The following is a 27,590-nucleotide window of genomic DNA, read 5'->3' as shown; positions in this document are numbered from 1 at the left end:
CCTCTTATTAGCACAGATAGATCAAACATAGTTCAAAAAATGTGTAACTACTCTCTAACAGTTTTATATCTAATATTTTGCTATGTGCCAGCCGTTAAGCGACTATTGCCTACTCCTCCTATTATAAGCACAGCTGGATCAAACATACTCAAAAATGTGTGATTAATCTTTACTAGTTTATTTTTTATTTTTATTTTTTTTATTTTTTATTATCCTATATTTTGCAATGTGCTAGCCGTTAAGCGATTATTGCCTGCTCCTCCTCTTATTAGCACAGATAGATCAAACATAGTTCAAAAAATGTGTGACTACTCTCTAACAGCTTCAGATCTAATATTTTGCAATGTGCTAGCAGTTAAGCGACTATTACCTGCTCCTCCTAGTGTTAACACAGATAGATACTCTTGTTTATTATATTACTCTTGTTCATTATATTTAAAAAATGTGCAACTGATCTACATATGCCATGTACCTGTGTTTTTTGAAATGCTTATAATTGCTATTGTGGCATTGCAAGCATAACTGTCATCTCCTGCATATCAAAAATAAAGAATTAAAAAAAATAAATAATAATATTTACAGGAAGGGCCTCGCTGAACCCACTTCATTGCATGTATCCTGGCCTATGGTACTATGGTATGGGAATTTGAGTAAATATATAAGGGGACTCAGGTTGTAACTACAAATCACAGCGTTTTCCTGGCAATATGTAGATCCATGAGTGAAATTCCTCACAGTTTTCGTGGAGAGTCAGGGAAAAATTAGGGAACTTGCCATAAATTTGCAACAGGCCTTCATGTGCCTTAACAGAATTTATTTGATCAAATCTAAAAAAAAATATAAATAAGGAGCTAATAATAAATTACAAATATCTAATCTTGTGTTTCCTACTTAACCCTCACTTACCTTTTTTAATGCATAAAAATATGCATATATGACTTTTGTGTTTATGTTTTTTAATGAGTAATTGATTTATATCGAGCAGTGATTTTTTTTCTGTTCAATCTCTTTTTATTTTAGTGTCTTATACCTTTGAATACTGACACAAATGTAATTTTCCGGTGATACATCACCTACAGTTATTTCATTGCCAAAAACGCACATTATCCTGTTCACGTCATTTCCCACTTGAATCAACACTATTGAATCTCTGATTGCCGTAGAAATCTATTGTTTGGTACTAGAAAGATGTGATGAATCACTACTCATTTCGACAGTGCTTGCATTTAATTTCTGTACACCAGTCATCAGATAATATGCGTCACACGAGAACAACTCATACCCATCTAACAGTAATACCCCTGTCACTTGCAAATCAAATGGTTTTCATTAATTACTAGAAGTGATTTCAGCGTTAAGTGTTATTTTTCTTTTATTTCACTAAAGGAAAGCTGTCAGATACACATCTATCTGAACATGTATCGAGCAAAACTGAATCTAGTTTGTGCTTTATATCTTTTGTCAGTGTGTACGCACTATATGTAAAAAATCAAGAGATTTGTCAACAGAATGAGTGAATCTGTAGATGGATGATATATTAAAGGTAAATGATAGCGCCAGGAAAACAAAATTGTTTCCTGGCCCACTAGTTTCCTTCTTTGTCAAGCCCCTCTCCCCCCCCCCCCATGGTGCAGAAGGGGTTAATAACGTCAGCCGGTGGGGGAGACCTAAAGCGCAGCAATGGTCATGCTCGTATTAGCATTTCCCCATAGGAAAGCATTATTCAATGCGTCGTTTAGGCGTCATTTAGACGACCAAAAGTCGCCTTCCAGTGCGAAAGTCCCTCTAGTAGACACCCACTAGAGGAAGAGTTAACCCTAGCAGGTAATTATTGCAATAGTGAAGTGTCAGCGCTTAGTCAATGTTCCCCAAAGTTCAATATATAGGGGTAGTCTTGATATTGTTACATTATTATAGTATAAAGTTTCACAGTGGTGGATTTCTTGAGGTATTTGATAGTATTATGTTAGTCGTTGGTGGTAGCCAAATAAAGGGATACATAGTTGCCAGTGTACTCCAATGTACCTTAAAAAAGATACAAATTAACAGAAAATAGTGTAACACTATAATTTATTGCGAACAAAAAAAAAACCAACCCCTAATTGAAAACTCTTACACGATAAAATGTAGTGGTATTCAGCTACAATAACCACTAAAAATAGCATCAATCCAACGAGACACAGACAGGCAGTATGTCCACAGCGATATGTTACCACTCCGTCATAGCAGCTTATTCCCTGAGAGTCCTAGAAACCCAGCCACACAAAGTGTATACCGGACCGGAGGGATGCCATCATGCAACACCGCTCAGCTTCTCTGTGTTCACCATTGTGGATGCAGGCCAAAAACTCAGCTCTATGCATTTCGCCTGAGCTCAGCGGGCTTTATCAAAATCAAGTGTCTTGATAAAGCCCGCTAAACTCGGGCGAAACACGTAGATTTTTTGTGTAGCACCCCAAAACTCAGATTATTACCAAAACCAATGACTCTGCAAAATGAAAACATTATTATTATTATTATTATTGATATTTAGATAGCGCCAGCTTATTCCGCAGCGCTTTACAGTAAAAGCAGAATTTACCAAATGAGACAATAACAAAATGTATGTATGCCATAAGCATATCTTGAAAAGATGGGTTTTGAGGGGCTTCTTAAAGGATTGAAGACTAGTGGAGAGTCTGACAGGGGTGGGCAGGCTGTTCCAAAGGAAAGGAGCCGCCCATGAGAAGTCTTGCAGGCGTGAATTTGCAGTAAGGGTGCGAGCAGCAGACAGGAGGTCACTAGTAGAGCGGAGAGACCGAGAGGGGCCATACCTATGAGTCAGTGAAGAAATGTAAGAGGGGCTAGAGTTGGCTAGAGCTTTATAGCTAAGGGTTAGTATTTTAAATTGACGCCTGTAGAGGACAGGAAGCCAGTGTAAGGATCGACAGAGGGGTGAGATGTGAGAGGAGCGACAGGAGAGAAAGATCAGCCTGGCAGCAGCATTCACCACAGATTGTAGGGAGGCAGTACGGCTTCTGGGGAGACCAATTAGGAGAGAATTACAGTAATCGATGCGAGAGAAAACATGCAACAGCTTGCACAAGACTTGCACGTACCAGCAATGCGGGTCCGGTTAGTATTCAATAGGTAACCCGTGGTTTGATAAATTAGAAAAATGCATAGCTATCTCAAGTCAGCTATTTGTTTAAATCAGATCTGTCACTGTCTGGGATCTTAGAATACAAAGTACAGCCTTGGGGTCAAAGGTGTATCCTGCGGAATCCTCCATAGAAACAGCTTAATTTCATCACAGGGGAACTGGCAAGATTTAAAGGCAGTAGCCCCACCTAGTGTCAAGCAGGAGGAAGAAAAGTACTGGGGGACCCTACTTTGTCTCAGTATATCTTTTGACTGGGTTGGAATTTCATTGACAATTCCCCAAGCAGGGCAAACCCGTCACCGTGTGAACTGACGTAAGTCCGTTCCTATGCTCCCTATAAAGTGCTAAAAGTGTCAGCTAGGACGCTACCATAGCAACCACTGTGCATGTACATTGGTTGCTATGGATGGAGAGCAGGGCTGCCTGTGGCAGGTCTGATATGCTCTCCTTTTTGCTCAATTTTTCGGCACATATTCTATGCTGGGTAATTGACAAGTGGAAGAACCTAATTTTAAAATATTTTTTGCTCCAAATCTATACATCTGCTAGTTAACCTTCTGGCACAATGTATAGAAATAATTTTAAAATAGAAATATTTTTTTGAAAAAGCATAAGTTGTACGTAGCATGGCAGGCATTCTTTAACGATATTTTCATTTGTTTTTAAGTGCACTTAGATATGTGTATGTTTTATGTGCTCACAGGGAGATTAATGTTTTTTTTTTTATTGCATTCATGTTTTATTTACATTTCATCTTTGTTATATTATTTTGTTTAATTTAACATTTTGCAATCTTTATCCATTTATTTCCATCAATTTTCATTCTTTTTTTATAGCAGTAAATAATATTTCATTTGATTTTCATTGAAATCCTCAAGGTTAAGTCAATATGACAAACAAGATTATTCCCTACTAACCTCTGAAATTTTTCAAATTTAGGCCTCAATTTAATATTGTTGGATAAGCTCTCCAAATGATTTACTTTCTTTGGATAAACTTTTAAAATGATTAATTATTATGAAAAAAATATTTACATTTTGAAATATGTTGTTATCTTTATTTATTTTTACATATGACATTTGTTACAAACACATTTTAAACCCCAAAGTATTAAATAGTTTGAAACGTTTATATAACAATATTAAATCAAAGCCTATATCCCAGTGGGAAAAAAGTGAAGCAAAAAAAATATATCTGGAAATTGATCTGTGAATTCTCAGAAAATCAAAGCAAATTCAAATTGAATTTTAAAGTTCCAGTCAAAAAGTAGCTGAATAAGGAAAATTCACCAAGTCAGCTTTATTACTAGTCAGATGGTTTTGGCTAACATCTATGAGACCATCTGAATGAATAGCTGAGTTCATCTTGGCCACTGGGGCTGAAAAACCACTAGAGACATCTTTTCGCAAAACGGCAATGTTTTTTAGTTTCAAGGTTAAATAAAACAGGGGCATGGCACCCAGACCACTTCAGTGAGATAAAGTGATCTGGGTGCTTACAGCGTCATTTTAAATGGAATTTACACAATTTAATAAAACATTTAAATTCACCTGAAATTTGTGTTTGTGATTTAGCAAATGACATCCAAATAGAAACTTTGTTACATTTCACCTCTCTCTCTCGCTGTCAGCTCTCTCTATGCGGACTGCCAGGTGCACAGAGCTTGTAACAATGGCTGACAGGGAGCCAAGATGGAGGCACCCAGCTGTAGGATAAAGAGGTTTGGATTTCTACATTTAATTACATTTTTTACACTTCACAAATACATATTGGTTACTTATAAGCATAAGTAAACATAATATTAAAACACCTGGGAAGTGGCAGTTCCTCTGTAACGGTTACTAAATGTATCCAGGTTCCATTTCGATCAGCTCAGTAACTGAATTAAATGGAACAGGTGGCACCAGGCTGTTTACTGTAACACCCTCTGCAATAAAACATGTACATTCTACATCCATGGAGAAAAAGGCTCAGGTAAACTATTAACTGTCCCAGACACCGCACTGTATAACTGAATGGGGGAAAGATAATGGGCCACCCACATTTCACAAGTACTTACCTTTATACAAATAGTGGAGTCCTGGACACCTGGTGATAGGTGATATTGTATATTATACAGGGAGTTACTAGAGGTCAAAAAATATTTAAGCTGATTAATCTACTGTGATACAATTCACCTAATAATGGATTCATTATTTCCACAAAGAAAGTACGCTCTTTGGATGAGTACCGATTATTGGAGACACGTCCTTTTTTTGGCATTTAATTTATTCCAGATGCGTCATAGCAATATTTAGCGCACATATTATAATAGTTCAATATTTAGGTCAAATATGTGTGATAAAGCATCAATAATTTATCTTTGTACTTATACTTTCAGCAAAACTGGATAAAATGAGCAACACAAATAAGATGCATAAAATACATAGAAATGATTGGCTTTTGCGAGTTTTGACTGCAAAGTTACAATATTAAAGAAAATTTTGCTGATTGCTTGAACACTGTTCCCTATAGTCCTTAATATTTTTGGGGGGACTATAGGTTCCTTCTGTTCATCCCTCTTTGGCTTTAACAATATAAAAATAAAGTTTAAAACTGATTATTTACCTTGTTTCCAGTGCCGAGACTCCTCTTATACAGCTGCTTGCTCTGCATTCATAGTCGTCAATATACCTGCTGACGTCTTCCACAATCTGCGGTCCTCCAATCAGATGCTGGTCTCAGCAGCATTTCATAGCAGGACGGAGTATATTTCGGTCTTGAAGGAGGAACCATCCATAGTGGTTGTAAGGAAGGCAGCCGCTAGAGGCGGGTTTAACCCTGCAATGTAAAAACATTGAGGTTTCTATAATGTACAATGTTTTAAATTCCAGGGTTACAATGACAGGACCCCTGCATCTGACCACTTCACTGAGATGCATGATTCAAAATGTAAGAGAACTAGGACCTAGTCCAGGGATAGGCAACCTTCGGCACCCCAGATGTTGTGGACTATATCCCCCATAATGCTCTTACAACTATAATGCTGGTAAATCATCATGGGCAGGGCCGCCACCAGAAATTTTGGGGCCCCTGACAAAGCACAAGGTCTGGGCCCCCCCGCCCCATCCCCCCGGCCCGCCCCATCCCCCCCGGCCCACCCACGAGTCCGCCCACAGGACTCTTACCTAGTCCGCAAACAATGATGCAGGACTGAATGTGGTGTGTATAGTGGAATTAGAATGTGTGTAATGGATGTAGTGTTTGTGTGTATTAGATACTGTTTGTGCAGTGAATGCAGAGTGTGTGTTTGTGTAGCGGATGCAGTGTGTGTAGTGGATGTAGTTTTTGTGTGTACTAGATGCAATGTGTTTAGTGGATGTAGTGTGTGTTTTAGACGCAGCGTCTCTGAATAGTGAATGCAGAATGTTTAAATGTGTGGTGGATGTAGTGTGTGTACTGTGAATACAGGATGTTTGTGTAGTGGATGCTGTGTGTATAGTTAATGCAGAGTGTGTGTCAGTGTAGTGAATGCAGAGTGTGTGTCAGTGTAGTGAATGCAGAGTGTGTGTTAGTGTAATAAATGCAGAGTGTGTGTTAGTGTAATAAATGCAGAGTGTGTGTTAGTGTAATAAATGCAGAGTGTGTGTGTCAGTGTAGTGAATGCAGAGTGTGTGTGTCAGTGTAGTGAATGCAGAGTGTGTGTGTTAGTGTAGTGGATGCAGTGTGTGTGTGTTAGTGTAGTGGATGCAGAGTGTGTGTCGGTGTAGTGAATGCAGAGTGTGTGTCAGTGTAGTGAATACAGTATGTGTGTGTTAGTGTAGTGAATGCAGAGTGTGTGTTAGTGTTGTGGATGCAGTGTGTGTGTTAGTGTAGTGGATGCAGAGTGTGTGTTAGTGAAGTGAATGCAGTGTGTGTGTGTTAGTGTAGTGGATGCAGTGTGTGTATTAGTGTAGTGAATACAGTGTGTTAGTGTAGTGGATGCAGTGTGTGTTAGTGTAGTGAATGTAGTGTGTGTGTTAATGTAGTGGATGCAGTGTGTGTGTTAGTGTAGTGAATACAGTGTGTGTGTTAGTGTAGTGGAAGCATAGTGTGTGTCAGTGTAGTGGATGCAGAGTGTGTGTCAGTGTAGTGGATGCAGAGTGTGTGTCAGTGTAGTGGATGCAGAGTGTGTGTCAGTGTAGTGGATGCAGAGTGTGTGTTAGTGTAGTGGATGCAGAGTGTGTGTTAGTGTAGTGGATGCAGAGTGTGTGTTAGTGTAATGGATGCAGTGTGTGTGTTAGTGTAATGGATGCAGTGTGTGTGTGTTAGTGTAATGAATGCAGTGTGTGTGTTAGTGTAATGAATGCAGTGTGTGTTAGTGTAGTGAATGCAGTGTGTGTGTGTTAGTGTAGTGAATGCAGTGTGTGTGTTAGTGTAGTGAATGCAGTGTGTGTTAGTGTAGTGAATGCAGTGTGTGTGTGTGTGTGTCAGTGCAATGAATGCAGAGTGCATGTTAGTGTTGTGAATACAGTGCGTGTTAGTGTAATGAATGCAGTGTGTGTGTTAGTGAAATGAATGCAGTGTGTGTGTCAGTGTTGTGGATGCAGAGTGTGTCAGTGCAATGAATGCAGAGTGTGTGTTAGTGTTGTGGATGCAGTGTGTGGGTTAGTGTAGTGGATGCAGAGTGTGTGTTAGTGAAGTGAATGCAGTGTGTGTGTGTGTTAGTGTAGTGGATGCAGTGTGTGTGTTAGTGTAGTGGATGCAGTGTGTTAGTGTAGTGGATGCAGTGTGTGTGTGTTAATGTAGTGGATGCAGAGTGTGTGTTAGTGAAGTGAATGCAGTGTGTGTCTGTGTTAGTGTAGTGGATGCAGTGTGTGTGTTAGTGTAGTGAATACAGTGTGTTAGTGTAGTGGATGCAGTGTGTGTTAGTGAAGTGAATGTAGTGTGTGTTAGTGAAGTGAATGTAGTGTGTGTGTTAATGTAGTGGATGCAGTGTGTGTGTTAGTGTAGTGAATACAGTGTGTGTGTTAGTGTAGTGGAAGCATAGTGTGTGTCAGTGTAGTGGATGCAGAGTGTGTGTTAGTGTAGTGGATGCAGAGTGTGTGTTAGTGTAGTGGATGCAGAGTGTGTGTTAGTGTAGTGGATGCAGAGTGTGTGTTAGTGTAATTAATGCAGTGTGTTTGTTAGTGTAATGAATGCAGTGTGTGTGTTAGTGTAATGAATGCAGTGTGTGTGTTAGTGTAGTGAATGCAGTGTGTGTGTGTCAGTGCAATGAATGCAGAGTGCGTGTTAGTGTTGTGAATACAGTGCGTGTTAGTGTAATGAATGCAGTGTGTGTGTTAGTGAAATGGATGCAGAGTGTGTGTTAGTGTAGTGGATGCAGTGTGTGTCAGTGCAATGAATGCAGAGTGTGTGTTAGTGTTGTGGATGCAGTGTGTGTGTTAGTGTAATAAATGCAGTGTGTGTGTTAGTGTAGTGAATGCAGTGTGTGTGTTAGTGTAATAAATGCAGTGTGTGTGTCAGTGTAGTGGATGCAGAATGTGTGTTAGTGTAGTGGATGCAGAGTGTGTGTTAGGGTAGTGGATGCAGAGTGTGTCAGTGCAATGAATGCAGAGTGTGTGTTAGTGTTGTGGATGCAGTGTGTGTGTTAGTGTTGTGGATGCAGTGTGTGTGTTAGTGTAATAAATGCAGTGTGTGTGTTAGTGTAATAAATGCAGTGTGTGTGTTAGTGTAATGAATGCAGTGTGTGTGTTAGTGTAATGAATGCAGTGTGTGTGTTAGTGTAGTGAATGCAGTGTGTGTGTGTCAGTGCAATGAATGCAGAGTGCATGTTACTGTTGTGAATACAGTGCGTGTTAGTGTAATGAATGCAGTGTGTGTGTTAGTGAAATGAATGCAGTGTGTGTGTCAGTGTTGTGGATGCAGAGTGTGCCAGTGCAATGAATGCAGAGTGTGTGTTAGTGTTGTGGATGCAGTGTGTGTGTGTTAGTGTAGTGGATGCAGAGTGTGTGTTAGTGAAGTGAATGCAGTGTGTGTGTGTTAGTGTAGTGGATGCAGTGTGTGTGTGTTAGTGTAGTGGATGCAGTGTGTTAGTGTAGTGGATGCAGTGTGTGTGTGTGTTAATGTAGTGGATGCAGAGTGTGTGTTAGTGAAGTGAATGCAGTGTGTGTGTGTGTTAGTGTAGTGGATGCAGTGTGTGTGTTAGTGTAGTGAATACAGTGTGTTAGTGAAGTGAATGTAGTGTGTGTTAGTGAAGTGAATGTAGTGTGTATTAGTGTAGTGAATACAGTGTGTGTGTTAGTGTAGTGGAAGCATAGTGTGTGTCAGTGTAGTGGATGCAGAGTGTGTGTTAGTGTAGTGGATGCAGAGTGTGTGTTAGTGTAGTGGATGCAGAGTGTGTGTTAGTGTAATGAATGCAGTGTGTGTGTTAGTGTAATGAATGCAGTGTGTGTGTTAGTATAGTGAATGCAGTGTGTGTTAGTGTAGTGAATGCAGTGTGTGTGTGTCAGTGCAATGAATGCAGAGTGCGTGTTAGTGGTGTGAATACAGTGCGTGTTAGTGTAATGAATGCAGTGTGTGTGTTAGTGAAATGGATGCAGAGTGTGTGTTAGTGTAGTGGATGCAGTGTGTGTCAGTGCAATGAATGCAGAGTGTGTGTTAGTGTAATAAATGCAGTGTGTGTGTTAGTGTAGTGAATGCAGTGTGTGTGTGTTAGTGTAATGAATGCAGTGTGTGTGTCAGTGTAGTGGATGCAGAGTGTGTGTTAGTGTAGTGGATGCAGAGTGTGTGTTAGGGTAGTGGATGCAGAGTGTGTCAGTGCAATGAATGCAGAGTGTGTGTTAGTGTTGTGGATGCAGTGTGTGTGTTAGTGTAATAAATGCAGTGTGTGTGTTAGTGTAATGAATGCAGTGTGTGTGTTAGTGTAATGAATGCAGTGTGTGTGTTAGTGTAATGAATGCAGTGTGTGTGTTAGTGTAATGAATGCAGTGTGTGTGTTAGTGTAATGAATGCAGTGTGTGTGTTAGTGTAATGAATGCAGTGTGTGTGTCAGTGTAGTGGATGCAGTGTGTGTTAGTGTGTTTATTAGTGTATGTATGTAATGTAATGAACGTTATTCCCCCCTCCCTGTTTCTTACCTTGTTCAGGGAGGGGGGAAGATTCTTTGATCCCTGGTGGTCCGGTCCGGTGGCATTCTGGGCCCCCGTCTCCCTGTATTTGCAGAGGGGGCCCAGCGGACTGCAGAAGCACTTTCCAGCATTTCCCTGCGTCTAACTCCCGCGAGACGTGATTTGCGCGTCGCGCGGAGCGTTGCCATGGTTACCGACCGCGGGAGTTAGATGCAGGGAAATGCTGGAAAGTGCTCCTGCAGTCCGCTGGGCCCCCTCTGCAAATACAGGGAGCCGGGGGGCCCGCGGCTGCACATATATATAGCGATGATCGCTATATATATGTGCAGAGTGTAATTGTGGGGCCCTGGACTGCCAAAGCAGTCCGGGCCCCCCAGGACCGCCGGGCCCGTGACAACCGTCACGGTTGTCACCCCCTGATGGCGGCCCTGATCATGGGAGGTGTAGTCCAAAACATCTGGAGTGCCGAAGGTTGCCTATGCCTGACCTAGTCCAATCATTGCTCCCTGTAAACAGCTTACCCTTACAACGTGTGTCACCATTATTTGATATTGAATGTGTGGCAATAAGCCACGGTTGTCATTCACTAAGCGCTACAATGTAACGCCAGGTAGGAGAGTACTTGTAAAGCAAATTTAAGTCACTTTTTAACTGAAATGTGAAGGAGAGACTCTTCCCTTTCTGACCTCTTAGTTGTCGTTTTTTTTTTTTTTTTTTTTTTACATTCTTTATTTTTGTTATGTATAGCAAAATAACATACGAGCTGACAATGCCACAATAGCGTAGTCAAGCACTAAAGAGCCTACATAATAGGACATTGTTTTGGCATGCATATCAAGTACACTTTTTTTATTTAGATGAAAAGACAATAAGCAGAGCCCACAGGTCTAGGATGTTAGGCTGTGTGGAGACTATAAGCTAGGCTTAACATTGAGATGTGGGGGTGTTCCTGTGAGTTAGTCCTGATGGCCTGGAGTCACAGTAAATGAGGTGTACTACAAACACTAGACATGCAGGAATAGGAAGTTCAAAATTAACATATTAATAGTGGTGTTGTAGCAGTTGATGAACATACAAATACAGCAGTGTCTGATAGAGCTAAGCACTCAATCCCTTTGAGTCTCGGTTGTCTTTTTAGCTTTATTTTTTTTTTTTTTTTAATTTTTCACTTTTCTTAGCAACACCATGTTTCCTTTTAAGATCTACTCTCCAATTGGCCATTTTTAGCCTAGAAACAAATGTTTTCTTTCCTAACCCCAAATACATTTACTCTTTCCTAACCCCAAATACATTTACTCTTTCCTAACCCCAAATACATTTACTCTTTCCTAACCCCAAATACATTTACTCTTTCCTAACCCCAAATACATTTACTCTTTCCTATCCCCAAATACATTTACTCTTTCCTATCCCCAAATACATTTACTCTTTCCTAACCCCAAATACATTTACTCTTTCCTATCCCCAAATACATTTACTCTTTCCTAACCCCAAATACATTTACTCTTTCCTAACCCCAAATACATTTACTCTTTCCTAACCCCAAATACATTTACTCTTTCCTAACCCCAAATACATTTACTCTTTCCTAACCCCAAATACATTTACTCTTTCCTAACCCCAAATACATTTACTCTTTCCTAACCCCAAATACATTTACTCTTTCCTAACCCCAAATACATTTACTCTTTCCTAACCCCAAATACATTTACTCTTTCCTAACCCCAAATACATTTACTCTTTCCTAACCCCAAATACATTTACTCTTTCTTAACCCCAAATACATTTACTCTTTCCTAACCCCAAATACATTTACTCTTTTCTATCTCCAAATGTATTTCTTATTTCTGAACACTAATTTATTTTCTACTTGCTCTTCCTGCAACATCATTAATATTAGAGTACCCTGATTAAAACCATTTCCTGCTTACTCTCGCACAACAGGATCAGTACATATTGTGTCTTTCATCGCCCCTTTTTTTGTTACCATGACCTGTCCCTCCTACCCACACCCCTGGCACAGTGGATCGTCCCCCTGGTGATCTAATGAAGATAATGGTTACCTGTGCGTCTGCTCAATTATGGATTCCCACATAGTCCAGCTCAGTGCATAATTACAGAGTGTGCCATGGACCATTACACAAGAAAGCAGTGCTTCTCGAACATTTATGGGCCGAGGCACAATTCATTTACTAACGTTTCTACTAAGAAGGTGGACATGGTTCTAGCCCATTCAGCTTATTAGTTTTAATTAGTTGCCAGATGGAAATCTCCAGTGAAAACCACTGAAAACCACTGCCATAAATTATCCTACAGAAGAGTATTTTTGAAACCAGTCCTTAAAGCATACCAGCAGTCGAGCATTTAGACATTTCTCATTCCCATACCTCCCAACTTCACCGTCCTGTGTAGAGGGATGTGACAGGGATAAAATGGGGCAGGCCAGTGATGTGCTGTAAAAATAGACAGGTCAACCTGGCGTGAATGCATGTCAGACTGCCTGCCAATCAAGTAGGCTGGCCCAACAAGTGGGAACCTTGCAGGGAGCACTGTTTGAGTGCTCTCTGCAGGCTCCTAAATTCTGGGCATAGCAGGAGCACATCTTACAATGCACTCACGCTATGTTTGCTAGGGTCGTTTCACTGGTGTCCCCAAAAGCAGGCACCAGGGAACAGAGTTGGGATGGAGGGACTGGACCCAGATATCGGGTCAGTCCCACTGAAATCAGGATGGCTTGGAGGCCTGCATTTCTGTTCCAATGAGTATACTGACAAAACCTGGACCAGTGATGTGCCTTAAATGTTGAGCTCAGAACCACTGTTATAGAGGGTTCTGCTAGCAGGGCAGAGGGATGGACAACATATATTATTATTTATATAGCAGCAATATACAAGGGCACAATGCTGAGCGTATGGTGAGTAAATCCACCCCTGCCAGTGGAATAAAAATCACAGGGCTATTTACTAAAGTGGGGATTGTCAAGAATTCAGTGTAAATGGAAAATTAAGTTAAAATAGCCAAAAACATAGCTGACTTGACAACATTTTCCAGCTTTCTCTATTTTGGTCTAAACATTTAAATTGCTTTGAGTTACCTTAAATTCCCAACATTACCCACATAAAGGAATACCCATGGTATAAAAAATGAGACTTTGTAGCTTATCTTCTGAGTTTTCAGTGGCATTTCCGCTCTCCATCCTAACAGCGCAGTAAACCTACTTTTTATTTAATAAAGACATTAAATTCTATTCTGTGTAGCCTACATCATAAATTGAGGGCAAGGTCCTGTATGTATTTACACAATAAACAACTGTACATAGATCATAAAACCTTGTAGAAACACAGCCTCACGTAGAGCAGCTGTCAAGCCCAGTAATGACTAACTGCACTTATCTCTGTGTAAAGAGGCAGTTATGGTAGTTTTCAAAGTATTTCCTCTTTTACTAAGAGATAAATTAGCATCTGCATCGATGCAAACAGTTCAGAACATTCTACAGCTTACATTTATAACAATCAACCCATTTCCCAGACATTAGGCTACCAATCTCATCAAGATAACATATAAACGCACATTTGATCAATAGCCCTTTTATAGCACTGATTGTCCTTTATTAACCAGTTAACGGCCTATGGTGGTATACCTAACCATAGCCATCTGAAACCCTCTTTTGACATAGAATGTGATTTGTTTTATTTAGTTTAAGAAGTTATTTGTACAGCTGCTTATAGGGGCCATCAGACCCAATGAATACTTTGTTGAAATTAAGTTGTTATGGTGCCAGGAGGTTCGTTAGGGATTAAAACATTCACAAATGGTTCAATCCCAAAGTCTCCTCGGCAGCGACTTATCGCTGTGACCCTCTGACATCCACTTTCTGAAAATGTTCAAAACGGAAGCCTTGGACTGTGGTTGGCAGGTGCGCCTAGAGCAGTCAGCTGTTGCTTTAAGCCAATCAGCATCTCCCAATTCACAAAACATATATGTTTATCAAGCCATTTTGTAAATGGAGAGCTACTGACTGTCAGTCCGAGGCTTATGTTTGGAAAAAAACTCAAGATTTTTTGTAGTTTAACCCCTAAAAGTAAGGCAGCGCCAGGGATCTTGAAGTTGTTATGGTGCCAATAATGTTTTTGGTTTAACCCCTAAGTTCTTAAATGCATAAGGAATGCCATGTCACCTTTACTGCTTCATTGTTGGCACAAATCACAGGAAGATCAAATTAATTAATACGATTTCCATTTACACATTTGCTAGCATTTGCCTATGAATAGGTTAAATTGTACTTGCTCTAAAGGGATACTGTAGTCACCAGAACTACTACAGCTTAATGTAGTGGTTGTGGCTTCTACAGCCTGTTACTGCAGGCTCAACAATGTAAAACGCTGCCGTTTCAAAGGGCTGGCCGTGGTGAAACAGGTTATAAGGTAAAAGTAAAAAGCTATTTAAACCCTAGTGAAGGGCTGGGGCAATAATATCATTAGTTAGAAACACCCTATAGTGTTAGAAATGTAAACGCAAACATTATGGTCCTCCTAGGAACTCCGACAAAGCTCTTTTTACTGAAACATCACATTAATTGCTTACTTGGTCATAGTCCTCTGGCTTTTCCTCCAATCAAATCGCAGCTCATGTAGACATCACTTCAAGGTGGATTAAAAAGGGACTATTTATTGAGGCTGAAGAGTTCCACTTGCTCACTAGTCACTGGTTAGTGAAAATTGAGCTTTCACAAGTATAAATTCACTCCCTGGTGGGAGTACCATGGCTTTTTACGTAATTTAAATAGAAAAGAAGTATTATTATAGCACTGTTCTAAAACCAAAGTAGCTTTTGGGTATATGCTAGGAGATAACGATGTACGAAAAAGTTTAGCAGGTACGAACATGACACGACGTGGAAGAGGTAAGGGAACTAGTGACAATTATTTTTTTGATAAAGGGACATTATAGGCACTCAGACCACTTCATCTCAATGCAGTGCCCCTGTTCCTTTAACTCATGCAATGTAAAACATTGCCGAATCAGACAGAATCTGAGAAACGACAATGTTTATATTGTAGGGTTAAGACTACATCTTGTGGCTGTCTACCAGCCACTGGCCAGTGTTAAAATAGCAATAGCCCTACCAACCGCCTTGGGACATTGACGCTAGAATCAGATAAGTGTTTAAAGGTTTTTTTAACCCAACATGACTGGAGGGTAGGGAGTGCCCAGGGGCAGTAGGACATTACAGTGTTAGGAATACAGCTTCTTATTCCTAACATTATAGTGTTCCTTAAGTGTGTACACTGCACAACCTGCAGAAAATAGTCAAAATAATTGTTTTTAAATTTATGCTGAGAATCCTTAGGTATCAAGAGAGCACAGGTAACCTACCCTGTTTTTCGAGAAATCTGAAAGAGATTGCAGGTGTAGTGCCATTTCCAACTTGTGCTCTCCAAAAATAAACGGTCTCCACAGTCTGCTCCTGCACCTGTCCAATAACCTGTCACAGTTTACAGATATCTCATCCTTAACCTGGGGATACGTATGGAAAATATAAAGAGAAATCATTTTCTGGGACTCCTGTAGAAACATACTCCACGTAACCTTGTTACTAAATCCAGATAAACTCCAGGCCTACTTTTGATCCATTGCCGTCTCGTAATTTGTATTTTCCAGAAGTCTTCCATATTAAAACTAATTGAATTTGCTGTAGAGACAAGCTAGCCTCGAGCGACAATAAGGCATAAAGTTATAAATATATTGTGTGAATGCCCCTGTGTTCTTATATAGAAAGCCATGTCCTTATCTGGTGAATGTATTATTATGTATTGATGCTCGCAGTTATTTATTTTTTGTTTAGACAATGATATACTTGTATCACATGATAAAAGGAGAGATCACTGACACAAGTATTTATTAAGGAAATATGCCAAATGTGTCCGTTTAATGTTGCAAACCAGGAATGCAGGAGGTGTGCGTGCTGTGCAACACACATGCACTGGTGCTGCAAGCGCATAGCAGCAAGCCCGAACATAAATAAGGCAGGTTCTTAAACGTGTTATAGGAGTGGTTACTGTCTTTTTTTTTTTTGTCAAAGACCCCAATAACAATCATGTTTTTTTTCTCTTTGAGACACTCTTTTAAAATTACTTAAAAGACTACTCTAGGCACCCAGACCACTTCAGCTTAATGAAGTGGTCTGGGTGCCAGGTCCAGCTAGCTTTTACCCTTTTTTTTATAAACATAGCAGTTTCAGAGAAACTGCTATGTTTATACTGAGGGTTAAGCCAGCCTCCAGAGCCTCTAGTGGCTGTCTCATTGACAGCCGCTAGAGGCGCTTGCGTGCTTCTCACTGTGAAAATCACAGTGAGAGCATGCAAGCGTCCATAGGACAGCATTATGAATGCTTTCCTATGCGACCGGCTGAATGCGAGCGCGGCTCCTGCCGCGCATGCGCATTCAGCCGATGCCATCGCGAGGAAGAAGAGGAGGAGGAGGAAAGCTCCCCGCCCGGCGCTGGAGAAAGAGGTAAGTTTAACCCCTTCCTCCCCCCAGAGCCCGGCTGGAGTGGGTCCCTGAGGGTGGGGGCACCCTCAGGGCACTCTAGTGCCAGGAAAACGAGTATGTTTTCCTGGCACTAGAGTGGTCCTTTAATGACCAATACTTAACAGCCTAAGCACCAAATCAATGTTAGCTTAATGAAGCGGCTTTGGGATATTCATGGTTTGATCCATCCATGATTTACCTGCAAAGTCTTGTTCAATGAACAAGTCTTGTTCTGCTCGATCAGGTCGTTTCATTCGGGTGTAGATTAAAAGGAATTTGGTTTATACAAACCACTCCAAATGAATTTTTGCATGTCTAAAATTCAACCGATTTGTGCAGCGTTTTCGTTTTTTTTTTCTTTTCTTTTTCTTTCCTTTATTCTCTGCCAGCCAATCTGGTGTTTTCTATAATTGTGTATAAAGAACTGCAAAACAAAACAATAAAAAAAAAAAAATCTAAATTTATTGTTAGGATGAAAAAAAAAAATGATTGCATCCAGAGTATAAAAGTCACAGCTGTGCCCATCTTTGTTCAGATATAGAATATCCATTCAAACATCTTGCAAGAACACAGTTAAAAATAACACTTTAAAGAGAGAATGCTCAGTTTTATAATTAGTCTTCAATAATACACATCTCTTTGTCTCTATGTTTTGCTGTGCTTTCAAAATTAACGCTTTTACTTCGTAAAACTCCTTTAAGACGTACTTTTGCCTAATTTTGCTATAGACCTTTTTTTGACATCCAGAAAAGCTGTCAGCCCCCTTTCGATTACAGTAAATAAAATCTTCCAATTTACTTAAGAATGCATTAAAATGTGAGCCACGTACTGTTAATAGTTTAAATATAGTTTTAATGCCCAGCCCAAAGCCTCTGTATATATGTCTTAAATTTGTTTTCAGACTGAAAATTATTCCCCTTGAAAAACTAATAAGATAATTTTCCATCATCATATTCTGTACACAATACATTTTATGGCAGCATGGGAAGTTCAGGTAATTTGGCGTCAGAATCTTTACATTGCTATGCTGAAGAGAGGAACATCGCAGTCTAGGGGTGCCTATAATGTAGATCCCCAGATGTTGTAGAACTACTCCTGGTATGCTTTGCAGGTCTTTAGAATGTGTTAGAATGACAAAGCCACCTCATCAGGTCTGGACTTTAAGTGGCATAGGCTAAATCTACCTACCTCTATCCTCTGTTCATACGCGCACCTCTGGTGTTCTATTTAATGTAAAAGAGTGGAGCGCTACATACCGTATGTTTCGCTCCATAAGACGCACTTTTTTCCCCCTCAAAAGTGAGGGGAAATGTCTGTGCGTCTTATGGAGCGAATATGAAGCTTTACTTACCTGTCTTGTAGTTTGGGCCGGCTTAACAGGCTTAACTTCAATTTCAGGTTCCGGTTTCCGGCGGGACTGAAATGAAGAGCACACTCAGTGTGCACACTTCCTTTCAATCCCACCGGAAGCCAGAACCTGAAATTGAAGTTCCTGTACCGCGGTGCACGCTGTTAAGCCAGCCCACGCTACAAGACAGGTAAGTAATTATGGGACACTATGGGACAAGGGGAGGGGGTGACACTATGGGAGGGAAAGTGCACTATGGGACAAGGTGAGGGGGGAGAACACTATGGGAGGGGGGAACACTATGGGATGAGAACACTATTGGACAAGGGGAGGGGGGAGGGAACACTATGGGGCAGAGGAAGGGGGGGTTAAACATAACTATGGGACAGGGGAGGGGGTTAAAGGGACAGGGGAGAAAAAAAATATTCTGAACAAACTCTCCCAAAGTAAGAAACACTATGGGACAGTTTGTTCAGAATATTTTTTTGGGGGGGGGTTTCCTCCTCCAAAAACTAGGTGCGTCTTATGGTGTGGTGCATCTTATGGAGCAAAAAATACGGTACTTGTAAAGTGCAACCAAAGTGCTTAATTGTGCAAAATATCAAAAGGGTAATAACTTAACTGGCAGAAATAACCGTCTGTAGTGTGCCAGCGAGTATACCTCAAAAGGGAAATTGATACAAAATAGTGTAAAACCTTAATACATATGATAAAACAAGAAATCCAATATAGAACACTCACATGATCCAGAGCTAATAAACCTAGCTCTGGTGTGTGTAGCCTTTAGGACCGTTTAGGCGACATTGCCTGTCTTGTGTTGATTCTTAAGTGGATCCTTTTCTAGTGGTGTATCTCAGGATAGAGGGAATAGGTAGAAATAATGTGATATTACTTTAAGAAGATAACTTGATATGTGGTAGCAATTATACTCACATGTATAGAGCCAAGATAGAGCCTCTGATGTTTGCCTACCATTCCGGTGGAACTTCCTTCCCTTCTCCGTTAGAATTTCACCCAGTCTCTATTCCTTTAAAAAATCATTGAAAACTCAGGAAAGCACATCAACTTTCCCTCCCTGCACCGTGATTTCTCTCCTTCAACTGTCATCTAAATAAAGAAAAGCCCTCAGTGAATGCTATTCTATCCTTTTTGTGTCACTATACCCCACTCCCTCTAGACATAAGCTCATTGAGCAGGGCCCTCAATCCCTCTGTTCCTTTGCGTCCAACTGGTCTGGTTACAAATATGTGTCTCTTGCTGTGGAATTTATTGGCGCTTTATATATAATAATAATAATAACATTATTTAATGTTTTAGTCTCTGGCGCTCGATTTTCTGCACAGATATTCTCCTTGATCTGCTCAAGTGTATGCGGTTTGTTAAGGTAAACCCACTCCTTCCGATATCCCCACAGGAAGTAACCGGGATCGGAAAGGTCGGCAGACGTGGCGACCCATCGGAAAATAAATGAATCTGGAAATTTCTTGAAATTATCCGCTCACCAGAAGTTGTCTCAGTTTTTAAAATAAAATGCCAGTATTTTTACAAGTTGTAAAATTACCCATCATGAATCTCCCAGGACTCCCATATAATATGTATTTGCAACAAAAAAAATGAACTACCATGTTAACAAATATGTTATTTAACTGCCAAATCCTATTTTGAATTTTGGCTTACCCTGTATAATAAAATCTATTTATCTCCCTATCTATCCCCCTATCTATCTATCCAGTATCTATCTATCTATCTATCCATTGATCGATCTATATAGTATATATCTACCTATATATCTATTGATCGATCTATCTATCTATCTATCGATCTATCCAGTATCTATCTATCTATCCATTGATTGATCTATCTTTCCAGTATCTATCTATCTATTGATCGATCTATCTATCCAGTATCTATTTATCTATTGATCTATCTATCGATCTATCCAGTATCTATCTACCTATCTATCCAGTATCAATTTATCTTTCTATCTACCCATCTATCTATCCAGTATCTATCTATATATCGATCTATCCAGTATCTACCTATCGAGCTATACAGTATCTATCTATCGAAATATCCAGTATCTATCTACCTATCTATCTATCCAGTATATATCTATCCAGTGTCTATCTATCTATCTATCCAGTCTCTATCTATCTATTTATATATCGATCGATCTATTTATCCAGTATCTATCTATCTATTCATCTATCTATCTACTTAATGACCGGTAATAGCTTCTTATATTCTCTGACTGATTTTTTGCCAAATAATGTATCTAAGCTGATACACAACAATGTATCTAAGCTGATACACATTGTGCTGTTTGTTTGCCCCACACTGCCCACCATGCTGGCACACATAGGGTTAACCCACTGGCTCCAAGTAGAGTGGCTTTAAGGACCAGCAGGCTGTAAGCATGAACTCACATCCAGCCAGTATAACTCCCCAGCACTGAAAGGGTTTAACACCCAAACAGTAGTCTGCTTTGTTTATATATATAAGCATGCTTCCAGTAGTAAGTCCATCATGTAAATGGTCTGAGTTCCTATCTATTTCAGGAAGACTCTAGTCTCCTCCCCTTTATGTAAAAACACACAGAGCTCCATTGAGAGCCTGAGAGGTTGGCTGTGAGGCTGGGTTGTGGGTGAGATTAGATCAGGTCCTGTGCAGTATTATCACTAATCATTCCACTGATGTGTCTGAGGATCTGTGGAAGATGACAGACAGAGCTGGTGCTGGGTGTGTGGAGTCCTGGGGCAGTGTGTAGTGACAGGGGACACCCTCACCCACCTTGTGTTTTACTATGGGAGGACAGATCACCAGGAGCACTCTGTATGGTAAGTGTGTAGCCATCTCATTATACATTGATCAGGGGGGCTCAGCCCAGCCCACCATTCACACACCATGACATCCCAAGGTAAGACATTCACCCCCACAATGTGAATCTCCCAGACACTCACTGTATTCAGCATGTATGTAGCAGTGCTGGTATATTAAAGGGGTAGTGGGTGCAATGCTGCACGTTAAATCCCCTTTGTTAATAAATACAGGATACATTGTTTCCATGAATGTCTTTAGAATCTCACATTTACATTGTGTCAGGCAGGGTAGCTGTACTGTATATATGGCCATCGGTAGGTGGATATGATTATCTGGTCTTTTTTTAATTTACGATTTGCTTGTTTTATCTGCATAGTGGATTTTAAATAATTGATTTGTTACACCAATGGAAAGGGTGTGTGTGTTTATACGTTTAATTCTCTAAAGCAGGGATGGATTTATAACAGAGGCTGCTACACAGCTTGACAAATGAAAGCTGGATATTGGCAGACATATTCAGCAAACCATGCCTTTTAACCGTTTAAATGCCAGGTATTTTTTGGACAGTGTAAGCATTAACAGTGATCTTCTGTGAGCACAGCACAGCAATATTCTCTCTTTGTATGTATTTTCTAAAATGGAGAATGGGGATAGTTTAAAGGGGAATTTGTAGTTTTAGAAGAAAAAAAAAGTCAGAATTATAAAACTGATTATTTCTATTGTTTTCTAAATTTGGTTAATTATGGTGTAAAATATGCAATTCCATTGTCAATTCTTGGTTTAGTGATTAACCCCTTAGTATGCTGATGTCTGAATGTCTATTGCCCTCTGCTGAATTGGTTTCCTAAAGATTGACTGACATGGATCTAAAAACTGTCATATAATATTGTAAAGCGCTACGGAATCTGTTGGCGCTATATAAATGGCAATAATAATAATAATAATAATAATCTATGTATTTTATTAATATCGTCTATGTTGCTACTGTATATCATAAATATGTCTAGATCATTTATCTTGATTTATCTATTCTACACACTAAAGTATTACCATAAGCTGGTTTATTTATGAAGGGTTCTGCAATTTAGAATTAATTACATTTTGTTGATAGAAGAGTATTATCCCATATTAATATTCCAGAGGAAATCCACACTTTACCATTCATTGAAAAATGAATGGCGTCACATGGGGTGCTGAAACTGAACATCTCCCCTTTATCTATAATTCAGCTCTTTCAATTTGGAACTGAGGATTTAGGGGCTGGTGTTTCCTCCGCAATGAAAGATGGCTGATGTGGGTATCACTAATGGGCATAGACAACTTTCCTTCATTTTTTGCAAATTGCTGTTCTCATCAGTCCCTTGAATTATAGTAAAGAGAAACTGCAGTGCCAGTGATGGGCACCTGCCTACTGTCTAAAAACAGAAACTATCCCTCTACCTGGGCATGGGTTGTAACCCATAGAACAGAGACACTCTCATAAAAAAAAACCTGCCAACTGTTTGCAGACTACAAATCCCATGAGCCTTTGCCAGCCAAAGGCCCAGTAAGCGGTTTGCAAAGGTTTTTGGGAGCAGCAATTCACTAAGAAGCAGAGAGGGCATGTATCTTAATACATCTGCAGATTGGAAGGTGTTTAATTGCTCTTGGGTTGGGATCTGCTGACTTCTGGGAAATATGCTGCTACAGACTAAACTCCTGTTAGTATTCGGTTGGATGTAGATAAAAGATTTGGTTGACTGTGGATAAAAGGAATTGTAGCCCAGATTGGATGGAATGTCACTTTATAATAATCCCCATCAATTGGGATTAATCGGTAGCAGCTTCAGTTTTCAGTTATAGGTGACATTTAGAGTTGTATAAATGGACACAGAATATGTGCTTTCATAATTCTAGGCATCAAATCAATTTTTTGTGTGGCTGTCAGTCTATCAAGTCGGGGCAAATTTAAGGAATATTTAGGTGGATGTTACTATGGCAATTTTTCAGGATACGTTATGGGCAGCTTTTCAACCTTTGTTTGCATGACATTTTTCAGGTGCTATCAGTCGTTAAATGGTCATCCTCTAAAGGATATATGAAATATATTATCATGGCATAGACTGTAAGCTCTTGAGGTCAGAGTATGACCTTTCATGCTGGTGTTTTTACCAATACATTTAATGTGTTGTGGTTGCAGCCTGTGTTATTATATAAACAGCATCATGTTTATAGTTATACAACGGAATACAAAGTTTCAGCAGTCTGCCTGCGCTGTGCTCCCCCTTCACACAACTCACAATGATTTGTGCATAACAAATAATCAGATACGAAATAAGTTTCCTCTAGCCAAAAGCAATCATCACATGCACAACTCGTGTGGGGAGATGGGGGAGAGAGAGCACTGCCTCTGTTTACATGCACAGATTGATTAAAATGTGCAAACCTCCTCGCTTTGTTCTAGCTGTTCCATAGAGACTGTATTGATTTGGATTGGATGCTGGACTGGGAAGGAGCACTCAATATCTTTATAGTAAACGGCGAGCAATTTGCACGGTCCGTGAGATGGTTAAACCCTTTCATTAGCAAGTGTTGTTCTTTAAAAAAAAAAAACAACAACAACAAAAAACCCCCAAAACTTTTCATTTGACAAGGGATGTGTAGCTAGCACGAGAAAACGATAGATTCTAATACGGTTAAATGTCTAGATTACTGTTCACGGGTGCTTTTACAGTATTACGTGGGTTCAAGTTGTCGTTATTTACCATTTGTAGAAATATTTCGGGGGTAGGTTACAACGTGTTACAGTTTCTATAGTATTCTTTGCAATGCAAACTGTCTCACACGGGCCTCAATTTAATAAGATTTCCAAATGATTCTATATGGTTAGATAAACATTCCAAAATGATTAATCTACGGAAAGTGGCATAGACTATAATGGGTAACGTCCGGAGATAACTACGTAATAGGTTTTTCTAACAGTAACATTTAGAAAGCGTATTAAACCAAGGCCATGGTCAAAAAATATCAGTTTTGTAATGTTGAGCTGGTTAAACCAATGTATAAAAACAAATGGATACATCACCTGCTCATTGGTATTGGTAAGGACCTGCTGATATTTTGGGGCTATGGCATCCAGAATGCTCCAGAATGTTGAAAAAAAATGTATGTAGCAGAATGTTGGCATTACAGTTAGTAGCTGCGTGACCAAACCAGACATTTCCATGGCCACAGCATTAAAGGCCACACCTATACTGTATTCTGAGAATGTTCTACGTATTCATCCCACTGACGGCTGTTCTGTGCAGGCCTGCGCTTTCGAGCCACGTAGGCTCCAGTACAATGTTGGATTTGATATAGAAAATACACATTCTCTTCTATATTCTCTTCTAACAACTGAGCAGAATATGGATTAAAGTAATGAGTGTTAATAGGTTTTTACAGTGCAATACAAAACAAAAGCAAACTACCTGAATACTGGGCTGTTATCAGGTGTGGGGGAGGGTGACAGTACTTATGTTAAAGGATGTAAAGGCCACGTTAATGCTTTCCAGTCAGTCCGGTTGTGGATACAGAAATCTATCCTCCAAATCCGGCTTCCCTAAACGCCGGTCCTCCAGATGTTGCTGAACTACAACTCCCATGATTCTCAGTCTATCTATTTCATTCATAGAATCATGGGAGTTGTAGTTCAGCAACATATGGAGGGCCGGAGTTTGAGGAAGCCTGCTCCAAATGGTCTGCAATAAAGATCTTCCTCTGAGCGATCCCCTTCCCTGACACCACAGACAGCTCCCCTTGTACTCACACATGGACGCACTGGCAGGATACAATCTTATTACTTCCTCTAAACCCCTTTAATACCAAACTCAATTTTAAATGTTTTATCTACATGCATCTACATGTGCTGTATGGAATCTAGTCCATAGAAACTTCACTCACCCTCATTTATACTCTAGGAGTAATTACAACCTGAAGAGGAACAGATTTATCTGCCAGAAAACACTAGACACTGATATAATGCCTGTAACGGATCGCCTGGCACCCCGACTTGGTACCTCCGTTAAAGGATGCTCCTAGCGCTTCCTGAGGACTCCAAGCACTCTGGCAGACACCACAATCACCGAACCGATTCAGCATATGAATCTTCTCAAGCATATGAATGCTGTAGACCGTTGAATAGGAACCATACTACCGAATAGCGCGCAGATCCTACTCACACAGTTCACTCGCCACGGAGCCGAAGTCTTTAACTACACGAATGGGCTCCATGGCATAACTATCTGGGTTAACACATTCACATAAGGTCTGGTCCATAGTCCAAAGGCAAGAGGCGGGCAAGCAGCCCCCTCCAAGGACACGTGGCGAGGTCGGTTTCGCCACACTTCTTCCCTTTACCCCCCAGACTAACAGGGTATCTGACCTCCTGCCGGTCAGTGCCCTGGTTAGTCCAGCAACCCACCCATGAAGCACAAACAGCAGTACCTCCCACCCACAATAACTGATTACTACACCTGGGTAGAGGAGAACTTTGTCCAGGTCCAGGTGCCTCACCAAGGCTGTGTGGGGGACTGGTAGTCTGCCTTGGTGGGTTGCTGAGTGGGCAGAGACCAGCGGGACCGACCGTCTCCCCTCTGGATACACAGCTCTGTGGCTGGGGGAGAGGACCGACCATCCTTACCCCTTGTGCTGCAAGTGCAGAGACCACGGTCCCATCTGCGCTGGTGTGGGGCTTACTGTCTCCCCTTGGTGTGCTAAGCTGCCGCTGGGGAGAGAGGGTAACAAACTCCTCTCCCTTACACACTTTCAGCTGCTGGGGAGCAGGGCTGACCCTCTGTACTCCCTGTAGGCAGGGCGCAGAGACCACGGTCCCATCTGCGCTGGTGAGGGGCTTACTGTCTCCCCTTGGTAAGCTGGGCTGCCGCTGGGGAGGGGGAACGAGACTCTCCCCTCCCGGTAAAATATTCTGCCGCTGGGGAGGAAGGATGGCACCTTCAGCTCCCTGTAACGCACACTGCCGCTGGGGATCTGGGCCGACTGCCCAGCATCCCTGTAGGGCCGGTAGAGAGACCGCAGTCCCACCTCCACCTGCCATCTGTGGGTCTTCCCAGGACCAATCCGTGAGGCCCCTCAACATTTGTGAGTAAGGGCCACCTGGCAACTCTGGCTGCTGCTGGGGATCTGGGCCGGCTGCCCAGCATCCCGGTGAGCCCGGTGGAGAGACCTTGGTCCCATCTCTACCTGCCTGTTGTGGTTCTTCACAGGACCAGTCTATGAGGACCCCCACTTCGGGTTCCTCCCGCCGCCTCAGGGAAAGATGGCTAACCTCCTCGGATGAAGCCTCTACTCGGCTGCTGTAACGCTCCTGCTGCCGAGCATACTTCCTCTCTTTCGCCAGCCGGAATTCTCGGCCCAGCCTTGTGTTTCGCTCGGCCATGACCTGGTTCCAGATCACCCGGCGTGTCTCCATGGGTATATCATCCCCATACTCGGCCACTCGCTGCCTCACCTCGGCCAGCCAATCATCTCCAGAGCCAGAACCTTCCATACTTGTCTGCTCCCAGGGGCGCTGCACGAGTGCTAGCGTTGCCCTCAATTTGTAAATCCAAACAGTGTCTCTGAGCTGCTTTACCTCGCACTAGGACGCCATCCCACCGCTTGCCACCAATGTAACGGATCGCCTGGCACCCCGACTTGGTACCTCCGTTAATGGATGCTCCTAGCGTTTCCTGAGGACTCCAAGCACTCTGGCAGACACCACAATCACCGTATCAGAGAAGCATATGAATCCTCTCAAGCCTCTGAATACTGTAGACAGTTGAATAGGAACCATACGAATAGGTTTGCACTCCTAGCAGTCAAACTGGAACAGCATACAATAAATCCTCCCCCAATAATGAGACGACACTTCACTTTGAGGGTTAAACAGGAACTCTGGACTGGCACATCCAGCCTGGCTTTTATTACAAGAGTACACATACAGGCCACACCCAGGGGGAGGCATAAAATAACCAATGACATAGATGTTACCTCCCACACATCCCCTCCCCTTAGTGTGACACATAATCCCATTATTCATACAGTTTGAAATATACTTTTTACACAATATTTATAACTTCAAAACCATACATCACATTCACACAAAATTACATATCCACAATCAACCCATTCTGGGGAACAACATATTAAAAAAATGGCATGGATCAGACCAGGGGTTCAAAAGTTAGTAAAGTATCTTTTAAAACCCCTAGCTTTCCAGCTCAGATGGGTTTTTACAGAGCCTTCTCTGTGCTGGAGAAGTAATTCAATTATCTCCAGCACAGAGACAGACTCCATTGAGCACATGGGAGCACAAAGACAGTAAAACACTTTAAAATACATAAATTCACCTTTTACACATAACACGCAGACATTTCACCTATCTCCAGATAGCTGGGATCTGCGCGCACAAAACTACCGAATAGCGCGCAGATCCTACTCACACAGTTCACTCGCCACGGAGCCGAAGTCTTTAACTACACGAATGAGCTCCATGGCATAACTATCTGGGTTAACACATTCACATAAGGTCTGGTCCATAGTCCAAAGGCAAGAGGCGGGCAAGCAGCCCCCTCCAAGGACACGTGGCGAGGTCGGTTTCGCCAGAATGCCTGTAAATTTGCGGAAAATATCAGCTCACCAAC

General features: G+C 41.2%; 1 protein-coding gene across 2 annotated transcripts in view; it reads left to right on the top strand.

Moving 5' to 3' along the window:
* NEURL1 (neuralized E3 ubiquitin protein ligase 1) overlaps positions 1-27,590 on the top strand; it is a 243,060-nt gene that overhangs the window by 114,361 nt on the left and 101,109 nt on the right. Inside the window, exon 1 of one of the 2 annotated variants that reach the window (XM_063435097.1) lies at positions 20,739-20,945. The exons of the other annotated variant lie outside the window; for it this stretch is intronic. Coding sequence (XP_063291167.1) covers positions 20,912-20,945 — 34 coding nt within the window. The 5' untranslated portion in view covers positions 20,739-20,911. Of the gene's footprint in view, positions 1-20,738; positions 20,946-27,590 lie in introns of those variants that run through there. 2 annotated transcript variants of the gene reach the window in all.

The sequence above is a fragment of the Pelobates fuscus genome, chromosome 10, assembly GCF_036172605.1.
Source record: "Pelobates fuscus isolate aPelFus1 chromosome 10, aPelFus1.pri, whole genome shotgun sequence".
NCBI classification, from domain to species: Eukaryota; Metazoa; Chordata; class Amphibia; order Anura; family Pelobatidae; genus Pelobates; species Pelobates fuscus.
Note: the sequence above shows the minus strand (reverse complement) of the source record. Positions and strands in the feature narration are given on the sequence as shown.